The 27,038-nt window shown below is 43.6% G+C and overlaps 1 protein-coding gene across 1 annotated transcript in view; it reads left to right on the forward strand.

The window, feature by feature from the left end:
* Positions 1-20,344: 20,344 nt before the first annotated feature.
* asic4a (acid-sensing (proton-gated) ion channel family member 4a) overlaps positions 20,345-27,038 on the forward strand; it is a 138,806-nt gene continuing 132,112 nt past the window's right edge. The window contains exon 1 of the mRNA XM_058083063.1: positions 20,345-21,466. Coding sequence (XP_057939046.1) covers positions 20,891-21,466 — 576 coding nt within the window. The 5' untranslated portion in view covers positions 20,345-20,890. The remainder of the gene's footprint in view (positions 21,467-27,038) is intronic.

Raw genomic sequence — 27,038 nt, forward strand, 5'->3', positions numbered from 1 at the left:
AGCGAAATTGTGCAATCATCCATCCATACATATACAACATACTATGCAGTGAGACAAGGGGTGACAGGACGGGATGATTGGGCGATGAAGGGGGGAAGAAGGGGGGGACAACACTAGGAGAGGGGGGGGAAAAAAAAACAACAACTCCAAACTAGACTCTTAATGAAGGAGTACAGTGTGGGACTGTTAAAAAAAAACCTCAGCATACAAATCGGCATACAAGTAAAAGACATTGTTCACACACATAGACACAAGACCAGCGCCACGAAGGGAAAATGGCCGATACGAGCAGCGGCCAGCCCAGCTACCTGAAGCCACTTACGGCGCAAGCCGTGGTCCCCGTCATGCCCGCACCGGGGGGGTTAGCGGCAAAGGCTTTGGATGTCTTCGATGTCCTCCACGGAAAGAATCGCCAGGCACATGACCTTCTACTTTCCCCAACTGTCCATCACGTACCCAGCGGTGTACGTTCCGTCAGGGCAGGCAGGTTCGCCTGTACCTGAGCTTCTCGTCGAGAAGATCGTGTCAATTGCGTGGAGAGACCAGTTGATCAATTCCATGATTTAGGTTTTTGGAGAGTAGTGCAGTGAGAGGCTCTTGAGGAAGTATAAGACGAGACTAGACAGGACATGCAGCATCGAGAGAGAGCAAGCTTTTTCATTTTCATCTTTAATTGACTCCATGTTCCTGTTTAATTGGTGGGTCGTATATTATCGTATATGTTCCTAGTCAAGGCTATAAATAAGCCACTTAGCCACACCTACACATGTGATCAAATGTGGTTGCTTATTATTTTATTAACACTTCACAGAATGATACATTCCAGTCGGACGATTGGGGGGGGGGGGGGGGGTTGCCAGTCTTAACATATTAAACCCTTGTAGGTGGTTGTCCATTGTTGTCAAACAGATTTCGTTATTAATACAGCTGGGATGGCGTATGTATCCAACTAATTGGAACATCTCTGTGTGGGGTTTGCATGTTCTCCAGCTTCCTGCCACATTCCAAAAAAAGGCATGTTGGGCAAATTGGAGACTCTTGCGTTTCTACAGTGTATGTGCTTTGTGATTGAGGACCTACTCTCACTAGACCATTTGTACCATGCTGGATTTGGATACATCATTCCACCTCCATAACGCTCTATTAGAGATCATATCCAGTCTCATCCGGATTATTTTTATGGTGCAAGGTGGCAGTGGTCAATAATTACTTTCAAAAGGACTGACCACATGTATTCATGACACATTTTTATTACCCATACAAATGTCGTCATGGGTCACATCACCTCAATAAACGGTGACAGGTAAAAACAAACGTCCTTTGTTAAAGACCCATTCCCTTCCAGTCCACACAGTCTACTTCTGTCAGTTATGGATTATTGCTCTCAGTAATTTTCAATTCTGCCCTTCTCTGCCCCACTCAAGCTGCAAGTCACGCCCACATCATCAACCAGCCCACCACACCTTTTATAAAACCTTAATCACTTCAATCACACTTTGCTTGATTATTCCTTGCTAATGGTTTTCCCAGCATTTAAAGGGGTTCTATTATGCATTTGCCACTTTTCTGACCTATAAATGTTGTTACAGTACAATGTTGTATTCTTGTTTAAAACGATACCAAAGCATTAGATAATGAGGTTTGCGCAGCAACACCGACTTCTACTGACGTCAATGAGATCTGGACTTCCTTTAATGGGCTGCAGATTGCCTCAACTCTTGGGAGTGTGACCAATCACAGCAAGGTGGGCGTACCTACAGGAGGGCCGGGGGTGGAACAAATTAAACAGACATCATCTGAGAGTATTAGTTATTTGTCCTTCAATATGCGGTCTGATTTATTTGGGATGAAATCAGGATCTTTACTCATTTTTGTAAGAAGCACAATACCACAATGTGAATCTGTTATTTTACAAATATTTTTGCATATTAATAAATTACTAAAGGGCACCTATTATGTTTTTTCCACTTTTCTAAGTTAAAAATGTAGGATGGCTCAAAACGCTCGGTTTCAAAATGTGTGGTTAAATTTGCCCTTCTGTACCAAATTTGGTATACTAGACAACTACACCACCCTCACCTTTAGACTTGAGTAACATAACATTCCAGATCAAATCTGCTAGCATTTTATGCCATGAATAAAAGTGCATTTTTCACAATGGTATTGGTAAAGCCTGAAATAGAGATATATATTGCAGAAGAACCATCATTTTAATAGCCTCAATGGCACTTAAAGGGGACCTATTGTGCTTTTTCCACTTTTCTGACCTATAAATGTAGTTAGAATGTTGTATTAGTCCGTTAAACCATGCCAAAGTTTCAGATAATGAGGTCTGGGCATTTGGAAGTGAGCCCTGAAAGAAGTTTAGGATGGCTCAAAACGCTCGATTTCAGACCCGTTGTAAAACTGTACTTTTGTGACGTCACAAAAGTGGTGAGCTTCGTTATTGGGCTTCGTTGTAGGAGCGATACGCTCTTTGCTCTCCCCCAAGCCCTGCTTGGACATGCTGTGCGTCCACGGAAGTGGAGAGAACCACAGTGCTCACCGATGTCTGGAACACGGTAGTCCCGCAAGAAGGTGTAATGACCACGTTCCTACGTTCCTACGTTCCTACGTTACCACCCTTCGAGTTTATACAATTATCTTCCACTGGGTGGAATACATTAAAACAGACCGTTTTGGTGGGAAGCACAAATCCAAGGAAATACCACTTTATTTCCTTGGATTTATGTAGATTCTGGAAGATCTAAATGTTTGTTGTGCTGGTTATTGCGTGTTGCTGCTCTTTTGGAGTCCACAACTCAATACAAAGGGTCAAAAATAAGCATAATAGATCCCCTTTAAAATTCCATATGATATTAATTTCCATCTTCTCAACCTTATTTTCTAATTCATCATAGATCATCTTAAAGAGGTCTTGTAAGTTCCTAAATATTGCATTTTTGAAGCATCCCAATGCAATGTTTAACTGTCCTTCAAAGTCTGACTAATGAATAATTTATTGTTAGTAATTTACATTTACTTACATTAACTTTATATCCAGATACATGACTATATCCTGTAATAGTTTCCATAAGTAGAGGTATAGATTGATCAGATTCAGCAAGATACATTATAATATTGTAGCGTCGTAGAATGACGGCAGTCAGGATGGCTCTATCGTTGCATGGTTTTTTATTTCCAATCAGCATGAGAAACAACTTACTGGCCTGTTGCAGACTTAACTCACTAACTTCGGCGCCCGGCAACCGAACTTCCCCCTTTTCGCTCACGTTCTTCCTCCTTGGTCCCAAAACGCCCGCTCCAAAACCGCGAGCTGAACATGACTGCCCCCCAGCGTCCATGCATGAAACTACAGCCCGGAATACAACACACACGCAACGCTACACTACCCCCGCCCCACAAAGGCCCTCGCCCCGAGGGCACAGAGAATCAGCAACAATCAATGAACATTAGCAACAGCGTAACACAATTTCAAGTGCTCCCCCCAACATTGTGACCCACATAGTCTCTGAGATACCGTGGCGGCCTTCTCCTCCTCGGGCGCCTCGCTATGGGGGGAGTTCCAGCGGATGGTGAAACCGGCTGTCCCACCTCTGGCGCTGCCAGCCCGGGCGGCTCTCCATCCTGAGCTGGGAGTGGTGAACGTCTCCCGTCCGCCTCTGGTGGAGCAGGGGCCCTATGGCCCACTCCCTGCACTCCCCGGTATGGCGCCAGCCGGTCCCGATGAAGAACCACTTTCCTTCCTTGGTCTGGCAGCTGCACTCGGTACATGACTTCCCCGACTCTCTCCAGAACTCTGCACGGCCCCGTCCAAGGGCTGTCCAGTTTGGGGCACCGCCCCTTCTTGCGCTGTGGGAGGTAGACCCACACCTGTTCGTCCTGTTGGAAATGCCTCCCTCTTGCTTTCAGGTCATAGTTCCTCTTCTGTCGCCTGCCTGCCCTCTGTTGCTGCTGCCGGGCGAACTCGTGAGCGGCCTCCAGCCGGTCCTGGAGTTTCCTGGAATACTCTGGACCAGGGACTGGCTCTGTGGTCTCTGGGGGGCGGCCAAAGGACAACTCGGCTGGCGTACGGAGCTCCCTCCCCAGCATGAGCAGGGATGGCGTGCAGGCTGTAGACTCCTGTACAGCAGAGCGACAGGCCATGAGCACCAGGGGAAGATGATCATCCCAGTCCTTCTGGTGCCGTGATGTCAAAATGGCCAGCTGCTCACCCAGAGTGCGATGAAATCTTTCCACCAACCCGTCACTCTGGGGCCGCAGAGGGGTTGTGCGTGTCTTTCTGATGCCCAGCCGCCCACACATTTCTGCAAACACTCGTGACTCAAAATTTCTTCCTTGGTCACTATGCAGCGTCTCTGGAACTCCAAAGCGGCTAAACATTCCCTCTATCAAGGCGCTAGCGACTGTCTCGGCTTCCTGGTCGGGTAGCGGGTACGCCTCTGGCCACCGTGTGAAGTAGTCGATGGCTGACAGGACATAACGATTCCCGCGATCGGAGCGCGGCAGCGGTCCCACAATGTCGACTGCCACTCTTTCCATGGGCGCTCCCATGAGGGCCTGCTGCAGTGGGGCACAGGAGCGGCCAGGGGGGCCCTTCCTCGCTGTGCACAAGTCGCAGCGGCGGCAAAAATCCTCCACATCTCTCCTGCAGCGGCCCCAGTAGAAGCTTTGGCGAAGGCGGCGCAGGGTCTTAGCCACACCAAAGTGTCCAGAACCAGCCGCTCCGTGCATGGCAGCCAACACAGGCTCTTGTAGACACCTTGGGACAACCACCTGCCACCTCTCTTCCCCTGTCGCTGGCTCCCTCCACGCCCGCTGCAGCACCCCTTGGCTCAGCCGCAGTGTGTCAAACTTGGACCACAAGCCTTTAGTCCCTGCTGACGTGTGGGCTATCTCCTCCCATGCTGGAGGTCGCTGAGACTCCACCCACCTCCGGACTGGTTGCAGGTCTCCATCCTCCTCTTGCTTCTGCTCCCACTCAGCGACTCCCACAGCCTGAAGTTCCCTGGCCATCACTCCTGCAACCCGGCACTCCGACAGGCCGCCACCCGCTTCCTCCAACAACTCCTCCTCGCGGGCCTCTCTCCTGTCACAATAGCGGCAGCCCTCTGCAGCACACGGGCGGCGGGACAGCGCGTCTGCGTTGGAGTGACGTGTCCCGGCTCTGTGCTCCACCTTGAAGCTGTAAGCCTGTAATTCTTCGAGCCACCGTGCCACTTGCCCTTCTGGCTCCTTGAAGGTCATCAGCCAGCTGAGAGCTGAGTGGTCTGTCCTCACAGTAAAAGGCTGGCCACATAAGTAATATTTAAAGTGTCTGATGGACAGCACCACAGCCAGCAGCTCTCTGCGGGTGACACAGTAGCGCCTTTCAGCCTTGCCCAGCACTCTGCTGAAGTAGGCCACGACCCTCTCGCCTTCGGGTGTGGGCTGCGCCAGCACCGCTCCTACTCCCTCTCCGCTAGCATCTGTGTCGAGGATGAAGGGCAAGTCCGGATTCGCGGATGTTAGCACTGGGGACTCACTCAGGGCTTGCTGAAGGCTGTTGAATGCTTTTTGGCAGGGGTCAGACCACTCAAAGTCTCGGCCCTTCTGGAGTAGCTGGAAGAGGGGTGCCGCTGTGCCAGCAAAACCTCGCACAAACCTCCTGTAGTACGAGGCTAGCCCCAGGAAACTTTTCAGCTGCTTCGGGTTGGTGGGCACTGGCCATTCCACCACCGCCTTCACTTTATCAGCCAGGGTGCTGACTCCTTCACCTCCCACGCGGTGACCCAGGAATGTCACTTCTCTCTGCATGAAGTGGCACTTTCCTGGGTGTAACTTCAGGCCAGCTGCTCTGATGCTCTCCAATACCACCCTCAGGGACTTTAGCGCTGTCTCGAACGAGCTTCCATGGGCCAGGATGTCATCCAAATACACGAGGCACTGCTGGCGAGGGACCCCGGCCAGCACTCTGTCCATCAACCTCGAAAAGGTTGCTGGTGCATTGCACAGTCCAAAAGGGAGGACCTTAAACTGCCAAAGGCCCCTCCCGGTGGAAAACGCTGTTTTGGGTCGGGCCTCCTGGGAAAGGGGCACCTGATAATAGCCACTGCGGAGGTCCAAGGACGAGAACCAGGATGAGCCCGAGACCAGGTCTAAGGACTCGTCAATGCGCGGCAGTGGGTAAGCATCCTTCTTGGTCACCCCATTGACAGTCCGGTAGTCAACACAGAGACGCCATTCCCCCGACTTCTTTGGCACCATGACAACTGCCGATGTCCATGGACTGTCGGAAGGTTCGATAATACCCGCTCGCAGCAGCTTAGCTACAGCCTCCTCACAAGCTGCGTGTCGGGCCAAGGGAAGGCGACGGGGGCGGCATTTAATTGGCCTGGCCTCCCCCGTGTCAATCTCATGCTGTGTCAAATGAGTGAGACCCCCTTCATCGTCGTTCTTGGCGAAGGTATCACTGAAGTCCGTCAGCAGGCTTAGCAGCCGTTCCTCTTGCTTGGGGGTCAGGCCACTGCAGTTCCTTTTCCACAACTCCCACAGCGTCCTGTCCACAGCTCCCTCTTTCACAGAGTCTCTGCCTGCTGTCTCTGGTTGTCGGCGGGGCTCCCTCGAAGGCGGAGGTGGGCCTGCGGCCTCCAGTGCACATGCCATGTGCTTGGCCCGGGGATCGAGGGAATCCAGGGAGGTCATAGGAATGGCAGGACCCCCCTGAAAGCTGATCCACCCACTTCCGATGTTCATCACACAGTCAGCCGCCTTCAAAAAATCCAGACCCAGGATGCACGGGTCTTGTATGGCTGCTTTCCATACCGGGTGCTGGAGTGACATGCCCCCCACCGACAGTGCCAGTCGTCCTTTCCCTTGGAGAGGGGACCACTCTCCTGTGACTGAGCGTAGAGCTACCGCTGTCATTTCAAGATGGGCGTTCTTCGGCCACACGTCAGACCTTATCAGCGTCACCGTTGCCCCCGTGTCTATGAGGGCCGGACAGAACACGCCCTCCACTTGGATCATCACGTAGCTGGAGCCTTTGTCCGACGTGCGCCCCACAGCTCCAATCGCCTCCACGCCCATGCTCACTTGGGACCCCCTGGAGGTGGTAGACACAGCAGCTTGTGGGGTGTTAGCCTCTCGGGTCCGCACATCCCCCACTATGCGGGCCCGTGGTCGTTTCCCGACGACTGGGGCGAGCGAGGGCATTCTCTGATCAAGTGACCGGGCTGGCCACACCCCCAGCATACCCTCACTCCAGGGCGTGGGCGTTGTGGCGACTGTAGCGACACAGACCTGATCAGTTCTGTGATTTCGGCCACCCAAGGGGGTTTATAGTCAGCCTCTTGACTCCCTGCTGCTGACCTCGCTGTGGGCGGCAGGACCCTCCCCTCTGCCACGCTGGAGCTCTCCACCATTTCTCTCTCCACAGCCAATTCTAGGGCTTCTTGCAGGGTGCGGGGGTGTAACAGATGAACTTGAGCTCTTAGTTCTGGGGGCCGAAGAGCTCTGACAAATTGGTCGCGTGCCAGCTCACTTTGTACCTCTGGCGACATGTGGGAATATGCCCGCCTTGACAGGCTCTCAATGGCATAAGCCAGAGTTCGCAGCGGTTCTCCAGCAGTGCGACACCTGTAGCTCAGTTCATTTCTCAGGAGTCCCGGTTGTGCGCACTGTCCAAAACGCCTCTTTAGCGCCCCCACTAGAGCTTTATAATCATGGCGACTCTCTGGGTCAAGGAGCAAAAGGCAAGATAAGGCGTCCTCCGTGAGACACACTGCCAACTGTAAAGCTTTGTCTTTATTGGACCACTGCTGTGCATTTGCAATCAGCTCAAATTGGGCGTGAAAAGCCTCCCAGTCAGCCTTCCCAGAATATTTGGGCGTTTTCAGACACATGGCCGCAACTGCACGTGGTGCGCCGTCCTCTGTGTTCTCTGTGCACGCTGCAAGGCCGCCATTCTTGGCCGCCGGTGACAGCTTCGACATGCCGACAGCTTCTCTCCACGCCTCCCGACAAGCTCTCACCATCTCTCGGCGCTCCCTCCCTTCCCAACTGGCAGCGCCCACCTCGCTGTCGCTCTCCACCTCCTCCTTCACACGCGGCTCCCCTCGGTGGCTCATACTCGACGCCGCCGAAGACTCGGGCAAAACAGTACAGTAGGCTCACGTTCGAAGTCACTTCTGACACCAGTGTAGCGTCGTAGAATGACGGCAGTCAGGATGGCTCTATCGTTGCATGGTTTTTTATTTCCAATCAGCATGAGAAACAACTTACTGGCCTGTTGCAGACTTAACTCACTAACTTCGGCGCCCGGCAACCGAACTTCCCCCTTTTCGCTCACGTTCTTCCTCCTTGGTCCCAAAACGCCCGCTCCAAAACCGCGAGCTGAACATGACTGCCCCCCAGCGTCCATGCATGAAACTACAGCCCGGAATACAACACACACGCAACGCTACAATATCAACGGCTACCAATGTTCTTTTTATAATATCATTTTATCAAATTACCAATAGAAATACTTCTATAAACAAGGCAAACAATCATGGCAATAAATGGTCACTTGACAGGTTCCTCTCGGAATTTTAAATGCTCTTGATAAAGTCCCATTAACTCTTGATGATAGGGTCCCATAGAATGCTTCTATCCATAAACTAAATTCAGGTCCCAAACCAAAACAGTTTAAAATCCCAAACAAAAAAGTCCAATGTACCAAATCAAAGACCTTTTCAGAAACTTATTGATTGTAGTCAATTTAATTTATTGTTGGTCTTATATTATCTATTAATGATCTGTAAGATATTTAACACTTTGTTTCTTGCATTAATTTCTGATGTCCTTATTTATTTTTTAATGAGTCTTTTGTAAAAACAAAATATCACCTCTATCTTTCTCCAGCTGTAGTAACATCGATTTCCTCTTCATCGGATTATTCAACCATTATTCAACCATTTACATTTCATTAAATTATGTTCATTAATTCATTAATTTTCTACCAATTGTCCTCACAAGGGTTGCAGGGGTGATAATGATAATGAAAGAAGCGCATCATAATTACATTTTCATGCCCGTTTTGAGGCAGGTATTTGGTGGGCCACATTATCCGGTAATTGGAGACAAGCTCTGATGAAATTTTGATCATGAAGCCAACAACTTTGGTTCTTTCTAAACTTGAGGCCCTCTTGCTAGGTGCTAGCATGATGACTGTTAGCATGTTAGCATTTTAGCTAATTTATTCATGTCTAAAGGCAAATACACACATGGCATGATATAGGGAGGTTATTCGACAACCATGACACTTTCTAAACTTGAGGCTCTCTTGCTATGTGCTAGCATGATGACTGTTAGCATTTTAACATTTTAGCTAATTTACTCATGTCTAAAGGCAAAAATACACACATGGCATGATGTGGAGACACTATCGGACTGCCTGGACACTTTTGGGACTTGAGGCATGATATAGGGAGGTTATACGACAACCTTGGCACTTTCTAAACTTGAGGCTCTCTTGCTATGTGCTAGGATGATGACTGTTAGCATGTTAACATTTTAGCTAATTTACTCATGTCTAAAGGCAAAAATACACACATGGCATGATGTGGAGACACTATCGGACTGCCTGGACACTTGTCATGTTAGTCCCCCAGATAAAATGAGTTTTTCATGTTAGCTGCTACAATAATATATCGCTGTAGCTTGTAGCTCTCAGCCAAAATGATTTGACCTCCTAAATTTTGATTCCCTGCTTACAGTATAATTACATGTGCACATGTCCAATCAGATCGGTCCAATATTTTGTTTGATGAGGTCTCATTGAAGCATCGATATTATCGGCAGAAAGAAAAAAAACGCCACAGATATGATCTAATTCTAATCTAATTTTAATATTTGTCAGCAAATTTTCAAGGCAGTATTGGCCGATAACATCTGTCGTTAATATTATCTAACTGCCCTAGTTTTGATGCTTTACCTATAGTGTGATTACAATTAGGTATGGTCCACTGTGGTAATCAGTGTGGGAGTTTGATGAGGTCCTACTTGAGCACTGAAATCATTTTTGGCAGTAAAAAGCAATATTGATATGATTCAATCAACCAATATTGTGGAACTTTCCTAATTTCGATGCTCTATTTACAATATGATTACAATTTGAGAGATGACCCGATGCGACACTAACGGTCCAGATTGGTTTAAGATTGATGTTTGATGAGCTCTCACTCAAGTGCCTATATTATTGGCAGACAAAAAACTTATCGATATAATCTGATATCTTATCATTTTTAAGCAGTATCAGCTGATAATATTGATCAACCCCAACTCAAAACAAAAATGAAACTTTACTTTCTGGATAAAAACAAGTCATTGAGCACCAACACAATGCATCAGTTTGATACCGTCTTGATGTTATTTACATACCTAAAATGGTGGCAATTAATTTAATGTGACATTGAGGAAACAGTGTACATGCGCATAGAAAACACTTTGTGATTACTTACATGGTTACACAAGAACACATATAAATGCAGCAGTGGGTTTTAGAGCATGGCAGCGACTATTAAAAAGGTAGACAAAGACATTAGACATATTTCCAGGGCATAAAAAGCAGTAGCATTCAGTGTGTGAAGCTGAACCCCTGAAAGATCGTGTAGGTGAATCAAAAGAAGTACAACTTTAATGATGACAGGTGCAACATTAATGGTGGTGGAGGGGAGTTTTTTTTTCTTTTTTTGTTTTTTAGAACAAAAGTTTTGTGAAAGAAAAACGAATATGAGGATATTTGTAGCAGAAATACAATGGTAACTTAATGGTGCTCGGAACTATTCAGTGCATTTCCTTATCAGAGCGGCTCAATCTAAATGCTGCCTTCACTGAGCTGTGACCTGTGGTGTTTACTCGAGGGGAAAAACAAGAACAAATATCAGCCGGGGCTCTGCGGTCTACACAATTGCATACCTTCAAACACGCCGCGCCGAGAACAACAAGAAATACAATATTTAGTGGCTTTTATGTAAATTTGACATTTCCCTTGGCTGTACACAGGCAGGCTCTCCTGTTGACCACTGATACCTGCATGTGTTACTGCTGAGGCAGCAGCGTCCTCTGTTGCATAGCGCCGTCATTATTTGTTTTCGCCACATTAATACCTGTCAAATAGAAGCTACACACATGCAGGTCTAAAAGTTGTGCTGATTGTGTACCAAATTTATCACAAGTCTGTGCCAAATACATCAGGGAGCAGGCCTATCTTGTGACTGCACCTTTCTGACTGAATTGTAATAGCTGCAAAGCAATTTTTTCCACCTTTCAGCTCACCGCCATCAGAAAATTTGATGTTTATAATGGACTCACAAACAAAAAAACACAATTTTGATCGTATCTTAATGCAGCAATTTTACAGCTAGGACAAAGATTAATGAAAATAGGTGGCTAAATAGGTGGCTAAACTGAAGTTGTTATAATACACATTGCACACATGCTGGTGCACACATCACTGATTTACTGACTGACTAAAGTCGATATAATACAGTGATGTGTGATCAAGGGAAGGTCATATCAAAACTTTGAAAAGAAGAATAACAAACTATAATAGTAGCATTTGTCTATTGAACTGTTATAAATCTATTGTTGCTGTGATTCCAAACATTTTCCTAAGGGAAAATTTGTGAAATTGTGTACCTCATATCAAACATAAGTTTAAAAAAAAATACGGAAAACCATTTAAACAGGAGGGCGACTAGAAAGCGGGCAACTGGCAACAACATTCATTCATTCATTCATTTTCTACCGCTTTTCCTGTCTTCGGGCGTAAGGCGGGGTACACCCTAGACTGGTCGCCAGCCAATCACAGGGCACATATAGACAAACAACCATTCACACTCACATTCATACCTATGGACAATTTGGAGTCGCCAATTAACCTAGCATGTTTTTGGAATGGGGGAGGAAACCGGAGTACCCGGAGAAAACCGGAGAACATGCAAACTCCACACAGAGATGCCCGAGGGTGGGATTGAACCCTGGTCTCCTAGCTGTGAGGTCTGCGCGCTAACCCCTAGACCACCGTCTGGCAACAACAAAAATATCCAATTAATCAACAACTATCCATCCATTTTCTATACCGCTTATCCTTATGAGGGTCGCGGGCATGCTGGAGCCTATCCCAGCTGACTTCTCGAGAAGCGGGGTACACCGTGGACTGGTGGCCAGCCAATCACAGGGCACATATAGACAAACAACCATTCACACTCACATTCATACCTATGGACAATTTGGAGTGGCCAATTACCCTAGCATGTTTTTTGGAGAAAAACCACGCATGGACGGGCAGAACATGCAAAGATGCCCGAGGGGGGAATCGAACCCAGTTGTCCTAGCTGTGGACTGTGCACTAACCACTCCATCTACCATGCAGCCCAATCAATAACTATTTGATATTCAATTCATTTTTAAATTTCTAAATGTCTTCTAATTTCAGCCTCTCAAGTGTGCATATGTTTGAAATGATTTCATCATCCATGAAAGCAGACCCATTATCTTTTATGTTTTAGGCAAGGACAGATATTCTCACACATCAGCTTCACTTTGAAAAACAGTGATCGGCTTTTTTTGCGTCCTGTCTGATACATAGCGGACCAAACCAACTGTTCATATTGATTTGGGCTGACTAGAGCCTAACTGATTACTCGATAATGCGAAACAAAAAGTTTCAGATTAATCGACAAAGAAACAAATCATTAGTTGCAGCCCTAATGTTATCTTAAACAATATTTAATCATTATTTCTCTTGCAAGGCACTTGTCAGCCTAATTCTTCTATCTGTCACAGTGTTGCTGTACATCAGCAGTCGAACATCTAATAGATGGAGCTTTTCAAGTAAGATGATAATCACTTGCTCTTCTTGGGAACATATAATACTTACATATCTTATAGTTCTATGTCAAAATAAGTGGACTAAATCGAGCAGTTTCAAAAAATTAAACTGCTTTTATCATATGTCCACAGAGAAGAACCTTGTATCTGAAAAGGAAATGCACCTATGGAATCACTAAACTGCATGTTGCCACCTAAAGATACATTAAAATGGACCAGCATGTCTTACAAAGCCGTGTGCTAATATATAAAAAACGATCCTGCTAAATGACTCAGACACAAATATCTTGAAGGTCAGCAGCATCTCATCCATTTTGTCTCGTTTTTGGGCATGAACAACAAAAAAAGCCCCTGTATTGGAGTAGGATTGGATCTGGCACACAGATACGGTAGGATTCCATCCACTCCCTCAGTCCTTCAGGTTTTTATGTGCCAGATGTGTCTGTGTGTTTTTATTTACATTTGATATTCAGCCATGGCACCGACTCTAAGCTTCGGTTCCCTCGGTGAGATTGTAAATAAGGCCAGCATCTTTTGGGAATAACCACATTAAAGACGATGTGGTTGTAGCAAGACCTGCAGTGTTTGCTGCCAGAGGCAAAGCTGAAACATGGCCACCTCACCAAAACAACAATATCCAGAGCACACCAGAAACCGCACTTTAATGTGCAAACAGAAAATGGTCAAATGGCTGAATGTATAGAAATATTGATAAATGTTGTGTTGGAAAAATGACATTGACATTGATATTGGTAGTTTGGCATTTGAAACAATGTTTCAACAGTGTAACAAAAATGTAGCTGGGTGTTATCCACTATACTGTTTGGTTAGGGGTACTTTTCAGTGATAAATGTTTGTACAATGTACATGTACTTCACCTGTTCTGTTATTCATTGCCTGGCAAGAAAAAGGTCACCAAGTGGATTTAACAAAGCAAATAGGTGAGAGCATCCCATTGGATAATTAATGCATGAGTGATTATATTTTACTTGGCAACAAGTTACAGAGTGGGTAGGTCACAGGTTGAGGACAGAGATGCACACACGTTTATTTTCCAAGTCCTACCCACGTTTGAAAGTCATGTTTCCTCCACAGAATGGTCAGGCAAGATGTTGCAGGTGAACACTCAACAGGACTGCCTTGCCTTCTGATTCCTTACGTTTGTTTCCCTTTAAGGGTTCCCCCAGGAAACCAACCTCCTCCATCCAACCCTGTCTTCTGCATCTGTCTCTCGCACACCAACTACCCTCATATCCTCCTTCATTACATCCATAAACCTCCTCTGTGGTCTTCCTCTACGCCTCCTACCTGGCAGCATCCTTCTACCAATATATTCACTATCTCTCCTCTGGACATGTCCCAACCATCTCAGTCTGGCCTCTCTGACTTTATCTCCAAGACCTCTAATATGTAATGTCCCTCTGATGTACTCCTTCCTGATCCTATCCATCCTGGTCACTCCCAGTGAGAACGAAACGAGCGAAAACTCTTCTATCACACATCACGCCTGACCTTTTTCTCCACTGTGTGCTGTGAGTTCATATTTTATGTGACAGTTTGCCATTGACAATGATTTGGCATTTAATTTGGGACTTCCTACTGGTGGAAAATTATCTCACATTTTCCATTAATGTAACATTGTGTTGGTTCGATCCTCGGTTTCATCATAATTTTGACATGTCAAAATTTTCCAACATGTCAAATACCATACTACTTCCTGATCCTATCCATCCTGGTCACTCCCAATGAGAACCTCGGTGTTCTCATTTCTGGGGTTCTCATTGGGATTTTGTCCAATGTTGACTAATATTATTTTTTTTCTTGTAAGCTCTCCGCAATGGCAATTCCAACAAATAAACAGATCTCATTTTCGACTTTTTCCACCTCAAAGAAAAAGGCTAAAACACTCAATCAAATAAACATGGTAGGTGTGCAACAACAGTACTTTTATTTATTTAGTGACACAGAAAGCGTCTTCCTCCTTTGCGCAGTTGGTCTGGTACTCTGCTGTTTAGTCATGTCTCTACACTACATTTCACTACAAAATGCATATCTGGAAGAGGCACTGGGTCCATCTTGCTTCTTCTGTTAAAGAACACTCATCATTGTGTCTGAATGTGCATCAGAATAGGCTATTTCTAACAAAAACAAATACATTCTATGTAAAAATGTATGCTCAGCCACCACCATTTAGTCAGAATTATAGTATTCATCACATGACATTTTCAAATGGTTCGACTACAAAATTGATAGTCGAATAAAAATCGTTGAATAGTCAAATAATCTACAACACCCCTCAGACATCCTGTCCCAAATGGAGGATTTTAAGTTCCTCTGTGACGAGTGAGGGAAGAATAGAATGCAAGATCGACAGGCGGATTGGTGTGGCGTCTGAATCGGTCCATTGTGGTGAAGAGGGACCTGAGCCGGTCGATCTATCTTCCTACCCTCACTTTCCTGCCCTCAGCTTTGCATAGTGACCAAAAGGACAAGATGGCGGGTATAAGAGGTTGAAATGAGTTCTCTCTGTAGGGTGGCTGGGCTCTCCTTTAGAGAGAACTGTCATCCGGGAGAAACTCGACGTGGCGCTGTGAATCATGTAATAGGTTAGTACTTGAAAGCACTGTTCTGGTAAAACTGCTGCTATGACAGGATTCAGCTACAGGAGTTGCAGAGTTGTAGGTGGCTTCTCACTTTTGCTAAATTGATATGACTCCCCTGGCTTCCTTCTTTTTTTTTTGCCATCGACATCATTACAAGAGCATTCAAAGGCACTTAACGTTGAGTTCTTTTGTAGCCTTTACAGTTTTGTGGCATTCTAATGCTCCTCAGCAGCTGTGATTAGAATGGTTTAATTCACAATTAAATGGGAGTTTTCTCTGGAGGTCATAGCCCCGTGTGATGTGACTCACATGACTAATTCCATCTAAAAGGCTCTCCCATCCCTGCCTTGAGTTTGCATAATTTTGTTTGAAAACTTGGTGAAAGTCATTAGCAGGTCTGAGGCACACTGTACACAGTACACTGCAAAAAAGCTGGATCAATAGTTCAACATATTTAGTAGCAGTGGGTGTTCACACTGAGTTGTACGATGTCTCCTTTTCTAATCTCTGACAGACATGTTGCACCCCCATGTCACATGTTAGCTGACAATGGTAATGGTAATGGTTTTATTTCATTCGAACATGCATCACATAATCAGTTCACAGTTCCACATGTCCAAAAGGAGTAGGAAGAAGCAAAGCCTATTAAATCCTACCCCTCCATCTGGTACTTTTACAATCAGTAACTGTTACATTTGTTCACTTCCTGCTTTCTTAATATAGTTGAAGTTTTTTTAATTATTATTATTTATTATTTTATTATTTATATTATATATTTTTTTGTCACGTACCAAAGTATGAGGTGATATGACCATACAATGACATAATAGGTACCATAGTAAGTGTCAATATAGTGATATATATAGCACATCATGACTGGTTCAAGACTCTTCATCCTTGTATGTAGCAAACATCAACTGCTTGTATTGTTTCTTGAATTGGCTCATCGTTATGCATTGTTTGAGGTCCTTACTCAATCCATTCCATAGTTTGATTCCACATACTGAAATGCTATGGCTTTTTAACGTAGTCCTAGCATATAAGTGTTTCAAGTTTAGTTCTTCCCTGAGATCATATTTCTCCTCTCTTGTAGAGAAGTATTGGATGACATTTTAAGGTAATTGGTTATTTTTAGCCTTATGCATTATTTTAGCTGTTTGAAAATGAACTATATCAGCAAGTTTAAGTATTTGTGATTTTAGAAATAAGGAGTTAGTATGTTCTCTGTACAATAAGTAAGATATGGTAGAACCAGAGAACAATAAAGAGTGTAGAGTGATTTCTGATTGAGAACAAATTTTGCTTAATTTTTGCTCAATATTGACGTATTTGTGGCCACCTTATGTTGTATATTTGTAATATGAGGTTTCCAGCTCATATTTTCATCTATTGTGATCCCCAGATATTTATTTTATTTATTTATTTTCCAGGGCGGCGACTCCTCCCCTCGTGTTGTTCCTGTTGATGCAGGTCATCTCATAACCTTCCAAGTCAAAGTCCGTGCCTTTATCCTCGTTCAGCCAGGTTTCAGAGATTGCGATTACTTTGAAAGGTTCCTTTAATACATTCAAATATTGTTTGATGTTGTCATAGTTTGCATACATGCTTCTGCAGTTTATATGTATGATTGACAACTTGCCAATATTTAAATTGTTGTTGTATTCTTCTTCTGTATAATAACACCAGTCAATTGTCATGTGTGAAAAAAAATTTGTCCAGATCTATGTCTTTTTCCAATTCCAATTGTTTGTGATTTGTAGAGCCAGAGGTGTCCAGTTGCAGATCTTCTTGTGTCATAATGGTAATGTTTAATGGTAATGGTAATGTTCTATTGTCAAGAATTGTCAAGAATTGTTCCAGATCCGCGCTTTTTTTGACAATGAGCACACAGGCTTCCGGTCCTCATTTAACTTTATGAAAATTTTTCAGTTGGCACTCCAAGTAGCTTGGATCTTTCCCTGCTTTCTCAGGTCACGTGTTTTCTTCGCAATTTCAGCATTACGTTTGGTCAGGTGGTCATTCATGTAGACATTTGTACCTTTCAGCTTCTTTCCTTGTTTTAGTACAGCGGTCTTGAATTTCCTGTTAGTGAACTTGACGATGACGACGGGTGTGGTTCTGTTCCTGCCATATAGTGGGATGCAAGTGTCGATGGATTCACTATTATGTAGTTCATCCTTGTATTCTGATCCATGTCGTCAATCGTATTTTTCAGCTCCTGAATCATTTGTCTTTGTCCTCATTATCTTTTTTGATGTTGGTATTACTCTCTTCTAATTTTTTATATGTGTCTTTCAAATCTATCATCTTCTTCATTAGGGTTTGAACCTGCTCATCCATCTTCTGTTTAGATTTTTCCAACTTCAGAGTCATCTTTTGCAGTTCATCGCTGTTTTTTCTTAATTTCTTATCCATGTGATCCGTCCTCCGAGTTAAGTAATCCACCTTATTTAGCAGCTTCGATAGCATCTCTAATATGCTACTCTCCGTTAGCGGCTGCGGCATCAGGGGGAGATCGCTTCCAGTGGGAATCAGCGGCAGATCTTTTAAGACTTTCTCCTTGTCTATAATTGTGTCCGGAGTGCTTCGGCCCGAGCTACATGAGCTCCCAGGTACACTTCGATCCGAGGTACTTGGGCTGAGAGGTTCATTATTTTGTCCGTGGGGTGAACCCTTCCCCTTGGATCTCCGCAAAGTTGCAGTTGCTAAAAAACGCCTTGTCAACACCGACCGTTGTTAGCCTGTTAGCTTGCTTTTACGACTGTCTTTGATATTTAGTGTTCGTTGTTATCGAATATAGTCTCTCACCACTCGATGTTACAGCCCGTAATGTCCCCACGAAGGTTAAGAGATGTTATGAGGGTTATGGAGGCTAAAAGCTGCCACCAGCTAGCTAGCCACCACCTTGCGAGCTAGCCTTGTAACGGTGCTGACACGTGTAATGGTCTGGAATGTTCCCAACAAAAACTAAAAACTCCGGCAGCAAAGCCAGAGCTCATGCCGCCCATGTCCATCAGGAAGTGACGACATGTCAATGACCTGCACAAGGGATGTTCTGATCAGGATTTTATGCTGCCGATACCGATCCCGATAATCCATTTGTCAAAACGTCCGATACTAATACTGATGACATAACTGATTAAATGTACTTCTGGCTACATTAGGGGTCACCAAGAGTTTACAAAATGAAAATGGCCAAGAGCTACTCATTTTTGTAACATTCATTTTATAGCTCATTTCAAGCTAAACAAAGCCAATAAGCTTGTCTTACCAGGACATGAACTAAATGCTGATATCCACAACTCACCTTTTGTATTTCACACTATTTTCACACATTTATTTCTAGTCTTCTCACATTATTAATTGAAAACTCGAATAAAAAGTAGGTTTATCCACCTCCGGCCGCATCCACGGAAGCGCAGATGCGCTTTTCTGTGCCCGGAGAAAAGATACAATATCACACGTCATACTCGTCACACATCATCCGGAGTCCAACGCAACCTCGCACACAACGAAAGTTCCTCGGCACTAAAAGTGCTACATCATGTCTGCATGTCCCAAATCCGTACTGAGGTCCTACTCATCCCTAAATTACTATGCCCACACTTGCCTGTACAGAGGGTTGGGACCTAGCCGCGGACGAGCCCCAAACTCACCACACCTTGACATGTGCTCGACCCCAAATGTCGCACCTATCTAAGCTTTTCAAAGCGGCAACCCAGTGGGACATTTTTGAGACACGTTTTGCAGGGTGCAAATCTATCTATCTATCACTTTCACAAAGACAGGAAGCCCCACACATGACAGACATGCTTGTTATGGATGCTGCAGCGGGGGCGTAGCTGATCAGCAGAGGGGATCGGTGTTTTAAAGTATCGGACGATGTTGATACCATCCTTTTTCACTGATATCGGCCCATACTGATCGGTGACCGATTGATCGAAGCACCCCTAACATACACCATTTTTTAACCTGCAGCAAAAGAACAATTCCATTTTAACTAAAATTACCACATTGACATGAATATAAAACAGTACTTTTTTCCTACATGGTACATCCACAAAAGACAAATTGTCTTATATTTGGGTTTTAGAGAATTTTGCGTGGAAAGCTTCTTATTTCACATAATAACATGGGTCCGGTGTGACTCTGTGTACTTTTAAAGACACTAGTGTTAGTAAAATAGAGTTTTCGATGTGTGGTATCTTTTAGGTTGATTTACATGTTCAGTCAATTTGGAGTTATTAGTACATACAAATATATTGTACGTATATAATCCTGTCCGATCATTTAGCTTCCTTGTATCGCGACTAATGTTACAACTAATGTGTCTGGTAAATTTTGAAAAAGTGATTTATTTCAAATCATAGCTCATAGCATAAAGAATACCAGATATCAGAGTGATTTTTTCAAACAGTGACATATGTTGATATAGCAGCGTAATTTACATATACATATCATATACATCATATACAACAACAGAAAAAAAAACCCAGAGGGCAAAATCTACTGTGTTCTTGTTAATTATGCACCTTATCACTGAAGTATCAAAGTATTTGATACTTGTATCACGTATTTGATACAATTGCTAAACTGAGAAAACCCATTCCCAATTTGCATTTTATCTGGATTTGCATCATAATTTAATGGGTCCTGAAGTTTTTTCGAAGCCGATTAAGTTTTTGATGTTTTTAACCCTAGCCCATTAAGCAAGAATCAAAACAAGACGTTCTCCATTTTTGCTTTCACCCTGTCCTTTTCTATAGACTTGAAGTAGTAAAACATGGGGGCAATTCTGATGGTATTGAGAATTTCACTTGAAAGTGAATTGTGAAGTATCTATGAATGTTTAGGACAAAACCTTTGACATTAACTGTGATCTATGGCCATCCAAACATTCAGGCTTTGAAGGGAAGGCTGCGTGTGGGGGTTGTCTGTCGGAATCATAGGGATGACCACAGCTTGCAACTTGCACCACTGAGGGGGAAATAATCAGCACGTTACCTTCTCATGAATTATTAAACACTCTGTTCCTGTTTTAGCCCAACTCAATGCGCTGAATTTACGTCTGTCGGTCTTAGGCAGTGTGTAAGGTGTTTATTTATTTTTATTTTGACTATGACGGGGCCGTATTACAGCTGATATGCAAGAGCGTGTGAGCTGAACAAGGAGTGAGACAAGTGTTGAGAGCAAAGCAGCACAGCGGCAGCACTCTGGTCACAAGGATCCGTGGTAGAGGCAGCAGCAGCAACACTATCAGTCACAGCGCAGGCAGCATCGGCAGCAGAAGCAGCACACTCTCCTCTGTTTCTCTCTCTTCTTTCTGGAGTTGTTTCTTGCTCAGAGGACAAACGGCAAGGAAGTCACAGGAGAAAGTGATCCAGGGCTGATAGCTGCCATAAAAAAACCCAAACGCAGACCTGGCTGCCCCCATGCCTATCGAATTTGTTTGCAAAATCAAGTTTGCAGAGGAGGATGAGAAGCAGAAAAACAAGCAGGATGGGGACAAGGAGAGTCTGATCGAGGAGAGCTGTGCACCTCCGGCCAAGGACTTGGCTGGGTTTGCTAACTCCTGCACTCTACATGGGATTAATCACATCTTTGTCTCTGGTCGTCTTGGCATCCGGCAGACTCTGTGGGCGCTCGCCTTTCTCACTTCATTGGCACTATTTGTTTACCAGGCGGCAAAGTGTGCTATCTCCTACCTGGAGCACCCCCATGTCACAGCTCTGAATGAAGAGGCGACCCCAGAGATGGTTTTCCCAGCCGTCACCATCTGCAACATCAACCGCTTCCGCTTCTCCGCGCTGACTGATGCCGACATCTACCACCTGGCTAACTTGACGGGACTGCCCCCCAAAAACAGGGATGGACACAAGCCCACGGATCTCATGTATCCTGCCCCTGACATGCAGGACATCTTCAACAGGACGGGACATCAGCTGGACGAGATGCTCATGAGCTGCAACTTCAGCGGGCAGAACTGCTCAGCGGATGATTTCACTGTGGTGAGTGTGAAAGTTTCTTCAACTTCTCCCATCGTCTTCGCTCGTCATATATTATCTGAAAGGGGGAAATCTATTTCCTTTGCAAGGCTTCTTTTGTTTGTACAAAACTGTTTACACATGAAAAGAACAAGAAAAGTTCCAGGCATCATCTGTGTGGAGTCCTCTCCGGGGAGTGAGTGGTACCGATGATGCATTTCTTCATTCATCATTCATGACTTTGGTTCCATCGGTGAGCCGTCTCGTCTCACTAAGTTTAAGGCGGCACCAGCACTCCCGCTACGGCTGTGTGTTTCCTTCCCTGCGTCGCTGCTCACAATGTCAGATATCAGAGGCTGCTCCCAGTAGGCAAAAAAAACAGGAAGCTCACGTGTGTTCTGTACTTTTACTCGGCAAACCCTTTTGCTCTGATGTTGTCTCAAACTTCTTGCATAGAGATTAACATTGTCATCAAAAATAGCCTCTCGTGGCTCTCTCACTCTCTGGTAGAGAAGAGAGTAATGCTTCTTCAGCGTTGTATTTCAATCGCGCTGCTGTTTGACTTTAAATATTTAAAGACAGACATACATGATTTTTGCATTAGCCAGATTGACTAAAAGGACTGAAGCAATTTCCATGTGAATGGACGGGAAGTGTGGGGTTGTGGAAGGAGGGAGGGAGGAGGGGTAGATTTTTTTTTATTGTTTTCCTCACTATTTATTAATCCTCACAGGAGATGAATTCCCCCTATCTTTGCGGCAGGAGTGGGAATATACATTTGCTTTAGTGATGAAGTGCTTGTGTCAAGTCTTTATGCTGTGTGTTGAACACTGATATGGCCACATGAACACAAGAAATCCAGATATCATTGTAACAATGGCAGTACATTGCTTTGAAAAAAAAAATATATATATATACATAAATACATACGTATACACTGACATTTCAGCGCTTTTCTTGTAGTGATGGGAATTCCATCTCTTTTAACAGTGCCGGCTCCCTAAAAAGCAGCAGCTATTGTGTCCCCCAAACGGTTCCTTCTATGTTTTTTTTTTCTTATATATTTGGAAAATTTAATTATATCAAATATTAATGATATGGCTCTATGTATATGCTCGACATGGAACAGATCCAAACAACAGGTACAAAAAACAAATACGTACAAAAGTACTGAGCACAAAGTCTCATCTCGAGCTGCAAGATTAATTGATGAATCGATGATTAATCAACTATTTTGGTCTTCAATTTAAGCCTCTGAAATGTGAATATTTTAAATTTTCTTTAGTCATCGAAGAAAGCAGACCTACTGTCTTTGTGTTTTAGGTAAAACATGATAGTCAAACACATCAGCTTTGCCTTTTATGGAGATGATCCTGACCAAAACACGACTTGTTTGTTTTCGGTTCACATTGATTTCGTCCGTCTAGAGCTTAATTGATTATTCAATTAATCACAGCAACAAGCTTAAGATTAATTGCATGTCAATCAGGCAAAAAGGTCAAATCCGATTGTGTGTATTATTTGTACATATTTTCCCATTTACAGTGAAAAAACCTTGAGAAAACAACAAAACAACATAGGGCTGCAACTAGTGATTATATTCTTTGTTAAATAACATGAAGCTTGTTTCGAATGAATTGAGTGATTGGGGTTGGAAACCTGCGGTTCTTCAGTCTCTTTGTTGTGGCTCCTTTTGTAAAGCACATATTTTTAAACACACCGTGTGGGGAAAATGCACATTTTGGATTGAAAGTTAAAAATTGGACTTTCTGTAAGACCGTGAATTCATCCTGGCTTACTGGTGATTGGATGAGCATAAGGAAGGGAGGGGGTATTGAGATGTGCCAGAGAAGTATCCCACTCACCACTTGAAAAGTAGCCATACATTTCAAAGCCGAGCTCTCCATGTAAAAATGGTCATCCCGCCAAACGGCAACAACGTAAGTCCACTGATTGATAGTTGGAATTTATGGGGTGACACTTTTTTGTTGCCACAACCTGGATAATTACATGTACCACTTTTTAAACCACTATGTCTGGCGTTGTAGTGATCGCGATCTGTGCATCTTAACACTGAGAAAAACGTACACAACAATGGACAGATGGGAACGCGAAGTGATACGACTGCAGAGAAAATAAAGCCTAAGAATTGTTTTGAGAAGCCAAACTCTTTACCGAACTGTCCTCAGCAACTAGCTGGAACTACTTTCCTCAGCACCAAAATCCAACCAGAGCTCGGCTCAGGACACTAAGTGGGGAGAGTCGCTGTTGACGGACCTCACTGCTAATGTGGGTGTCATACAACTCTATGTCAAAAAAGCCTAACTATCACTTCAAGTTGAGCAGCATCAGCCAGCAAACCTGCTGTCAATTCCTCACTAGTAGCCATCCGTTGCACATACACACTGCACCTCTATTTGTTTCATTCTGTTGTTGTTACTGTTGTTACTATTAGTTTATAAGATGGTATTTTAAGCTGATGTTTTGCACTATTTTGGACTATCACTAAAGGTTGCCGACCCCTGATCTGGATGGGACCAAATCAATTTGAAGCCAACTCAAACAGTGAGTGGTTCGGTGCACAACATGTCAGACGAGAAACTGTTGAATTGTTGTTTTCCGAAGTCAAAACTGATGTGTGCTAATGTTAATGTTTCTTCATGAATTAATTGTTGCAGGGCTCCCTCCATCCCTCCCCCCTTCTGCTTAGTGTCAACACACACACCACCACACGTTTTCACCAATCTCGTGTGGCTTTAACCGGAAAAAAACTACGTCTTGTTCCCTTCAAAGAGCTGACGCATCACTAACTCTCCTTGTCGTTATCCCAACAGAAAAAAAAAGTAAATGTTAGTCCAGTCAAAAAGGAAAAGCAGTGACATTGCGAGTTAAAATTTGATATTGTGCCATAAGCGTGAACCCGCCCACTTGCACTTCAGAGACAAATGTGTCATGTAGGAAATGTCAGTGTCAGTCAGTGAAGCATCTATTAGCACTTTTTGGACACTGTTTGACTTCATCAGCTCCCTAAGCTGCTTGTTCCTCTCTGTCAGCCTTGTGATTGAGTATATCTGCATTTTCGGGGCCTGTCACTTAGATTTGTTACAGGCTACTTGCTGCCTCCACGCCTGACAAATCACTTACTCCGAGTCCGGACTTGGGGACATGGCTGAAGTGTTAAAGCAAGGTGGACAGGGGGAACTGTGGGAGCAGAACACAAATGTGAGAGGGTGGGGGCCTGGGGGAACTGTTTTTCTGTGTGTTGTGGAAACAGCTTGCACGTCATTTGTTACTGTGCCTGGAAATGGAAGGAAGTCATTATTACAGGTGATGTCCTATTAATCACATCCAAACATGTACAAACCCAACGCTCCTCGGTCATTACTCCTCCTCTCGTGGGGACCCACTTCATGGATCGGCTTCTTGTAATGTGTTTTCTCCCTATTGATCATTATGGGAGCGCCAGATGTTTCATTTTGGGAATAGCCTCATGGATGCGGTGGCTGTTGGTGGAAATTTCATGACAAAATGGAAGTGTGATATTTCCTGGCATCGTCTATAAACACACAATGTTTGGTTTTGTGTTTATTTCACAGCCAACATGGATTATTACCGTATTTTCTGGACTATAAGTCACACTTTTTTCTGTAGGTTGGCTGTTCCTGCAACTTGTGCTCCAGAGCGACTTATTTTTAGAACTTGGAGAGGATGTAATGTCGGTTTTGATCAAGTCGTGTGTAAAATAAATTACCCGCAAAAAATGCAACTTATACTCCAGTGTGACTTATGTATGTTTTTTTCTACCTAATTATGCATTTTTGGCCTTGTGCGACTTATACTCCGAAACGACTTATAGTCCAAAAAGTACGGTACTTTATTTGGTGGGAAAGTCATTGCAGTAAATGAACATTTTATTTCCGAAAGGCATTAGTCTTTCTCTATTCAAATGGTTTTGACATGACATTTTGACATTTGACATTTTGACATTTGACAAACATTCAGCTCGGTGGCGTAATATATGGAAATAAAAAAATCATCCAGTCATCCAGTATAGGAAGAAATGGATTTTCCTCTTCCTATCGTTTGTTTATTTGAGACAGGTAATAACTTTCTAATTAAACATTACATTATTGACTTGGTTTAATCACACAAGATAAGGCTGATTCAACAAGCCATGAAAAAATAGATTATTATTTTTTCCTCCAGTCTAACACAACATCATTGTAAATCTATTGTGTGCTGACGGAAAGACGAGCCGCGAGCCCTTTGGCTTTTTTTCCCCCCTCTTCTTCGACAGCCCTCTTGATTGGTTTGTTCTGACTCTTAGTTGTGTTTGCTGATGCATTATCAGATTTTGCTCTCAGCAAGGACGGATCCCCTTTTGCATATACGTATTCATGGACGTAACTAAATAGCTAAGGGATACCTCACAAGGTGATCTATTAAAGCCGGGGTTTTGCTGCTCACTTCCTGAAGTCTTGCATTTCATTTTCAACCGCAGCCAGAGATAGTGGGTTTTACTGATAATTGGATCTTTAATAGTACAGGCCACAGATGGTGTCCCTTTTTCTTTCATTGTGGCATCAGAGGCTACATCCATGGTAATCAATACACCAAATAAATTGGCATTGTCGCCTTTTCACAAAGGTTCAGCAGAAATATATTTTGAGTTTCAAGACATTTTTTGAAGACGACCCTGGAGAATAAATGATTTTCTGTAAATTATAAATAATTGACAAATTGTAAATTGTACCAATGTACAGTCGTCCCTCCTTTCTTGTGAGTAATTGGTCGTAATAAGTTATTTTTAATGACTCATTTCTGAAGGATTTTTTTTTTTTTTGTAATTAGAGCATATAATTTTTTTGCAATATGAGAGCCTTCTAGACATGGAAAAGACTCCTGTAGTAGAATGGCCCAGTGAACATATACTCAGGAGCTGCTCAGGTGGCTGTCAGCCACAACTCACAACGGCCACTGGTGTTCTCCACACTGCTATACGATGCACACGACATCACTAACATTACACGACATATAACATTTTCTTCTATTTGTATTTTCATTTATTTAGTCATTTTTATAATTAAAAATGCTTAATTTGAGCCTAAAATATGTAAACAAATTACAAACACATATAGCAAATAACTACATAGAACACAGACACCCTTACAAAAAATTAAAATTCTTGTTAAGAAAACTAAATTACTTATAAATACGGCAATCATATCATTAGAATAACCACACAAATTGTACACAATACCTCTATATATTAGCTACATTTACACTATGCAATCACTACATATTAAAAATGATATACGCTGAGTGTTTCCATTTTAAGAGTTGAGAGCAATAACTATTAATATTTATTTAATATAATTTTATTAATTTAATTATATTAATTATTTTCTGGACTACAGAAGTCGCACTGGAGTATAAGTCGCATTTTTTGCGGGTAATTTATTTTCCAAACTACTTGACCAAAACAGACATTACGTCCTCTTGGAAGGCAAGTTCTAACAATAAAAGAATAGAGAACAGGCTGAATAGGTGTAAGATATGCTAACACAATGGTTATTCAGCTACACAAAAAATAAAC

The sequence above is a fragment of the Doryrhamphus excisus genome, chromosome 9 (genome assembly GCF_030265055.1).
Source record: "Doryrhamphus excisus isolate RoL2022-K1 chromosome 9, RoL_Dexc_1.0, whole genome shotgun sequence".
NCBI classification, from domain to species: Eukaryota; Metazoa; Chordata; class Actinopteri; order Syngnathiformes; family Syngnathidae; genus Doryrhamphus; species Doryrhamphus excisus.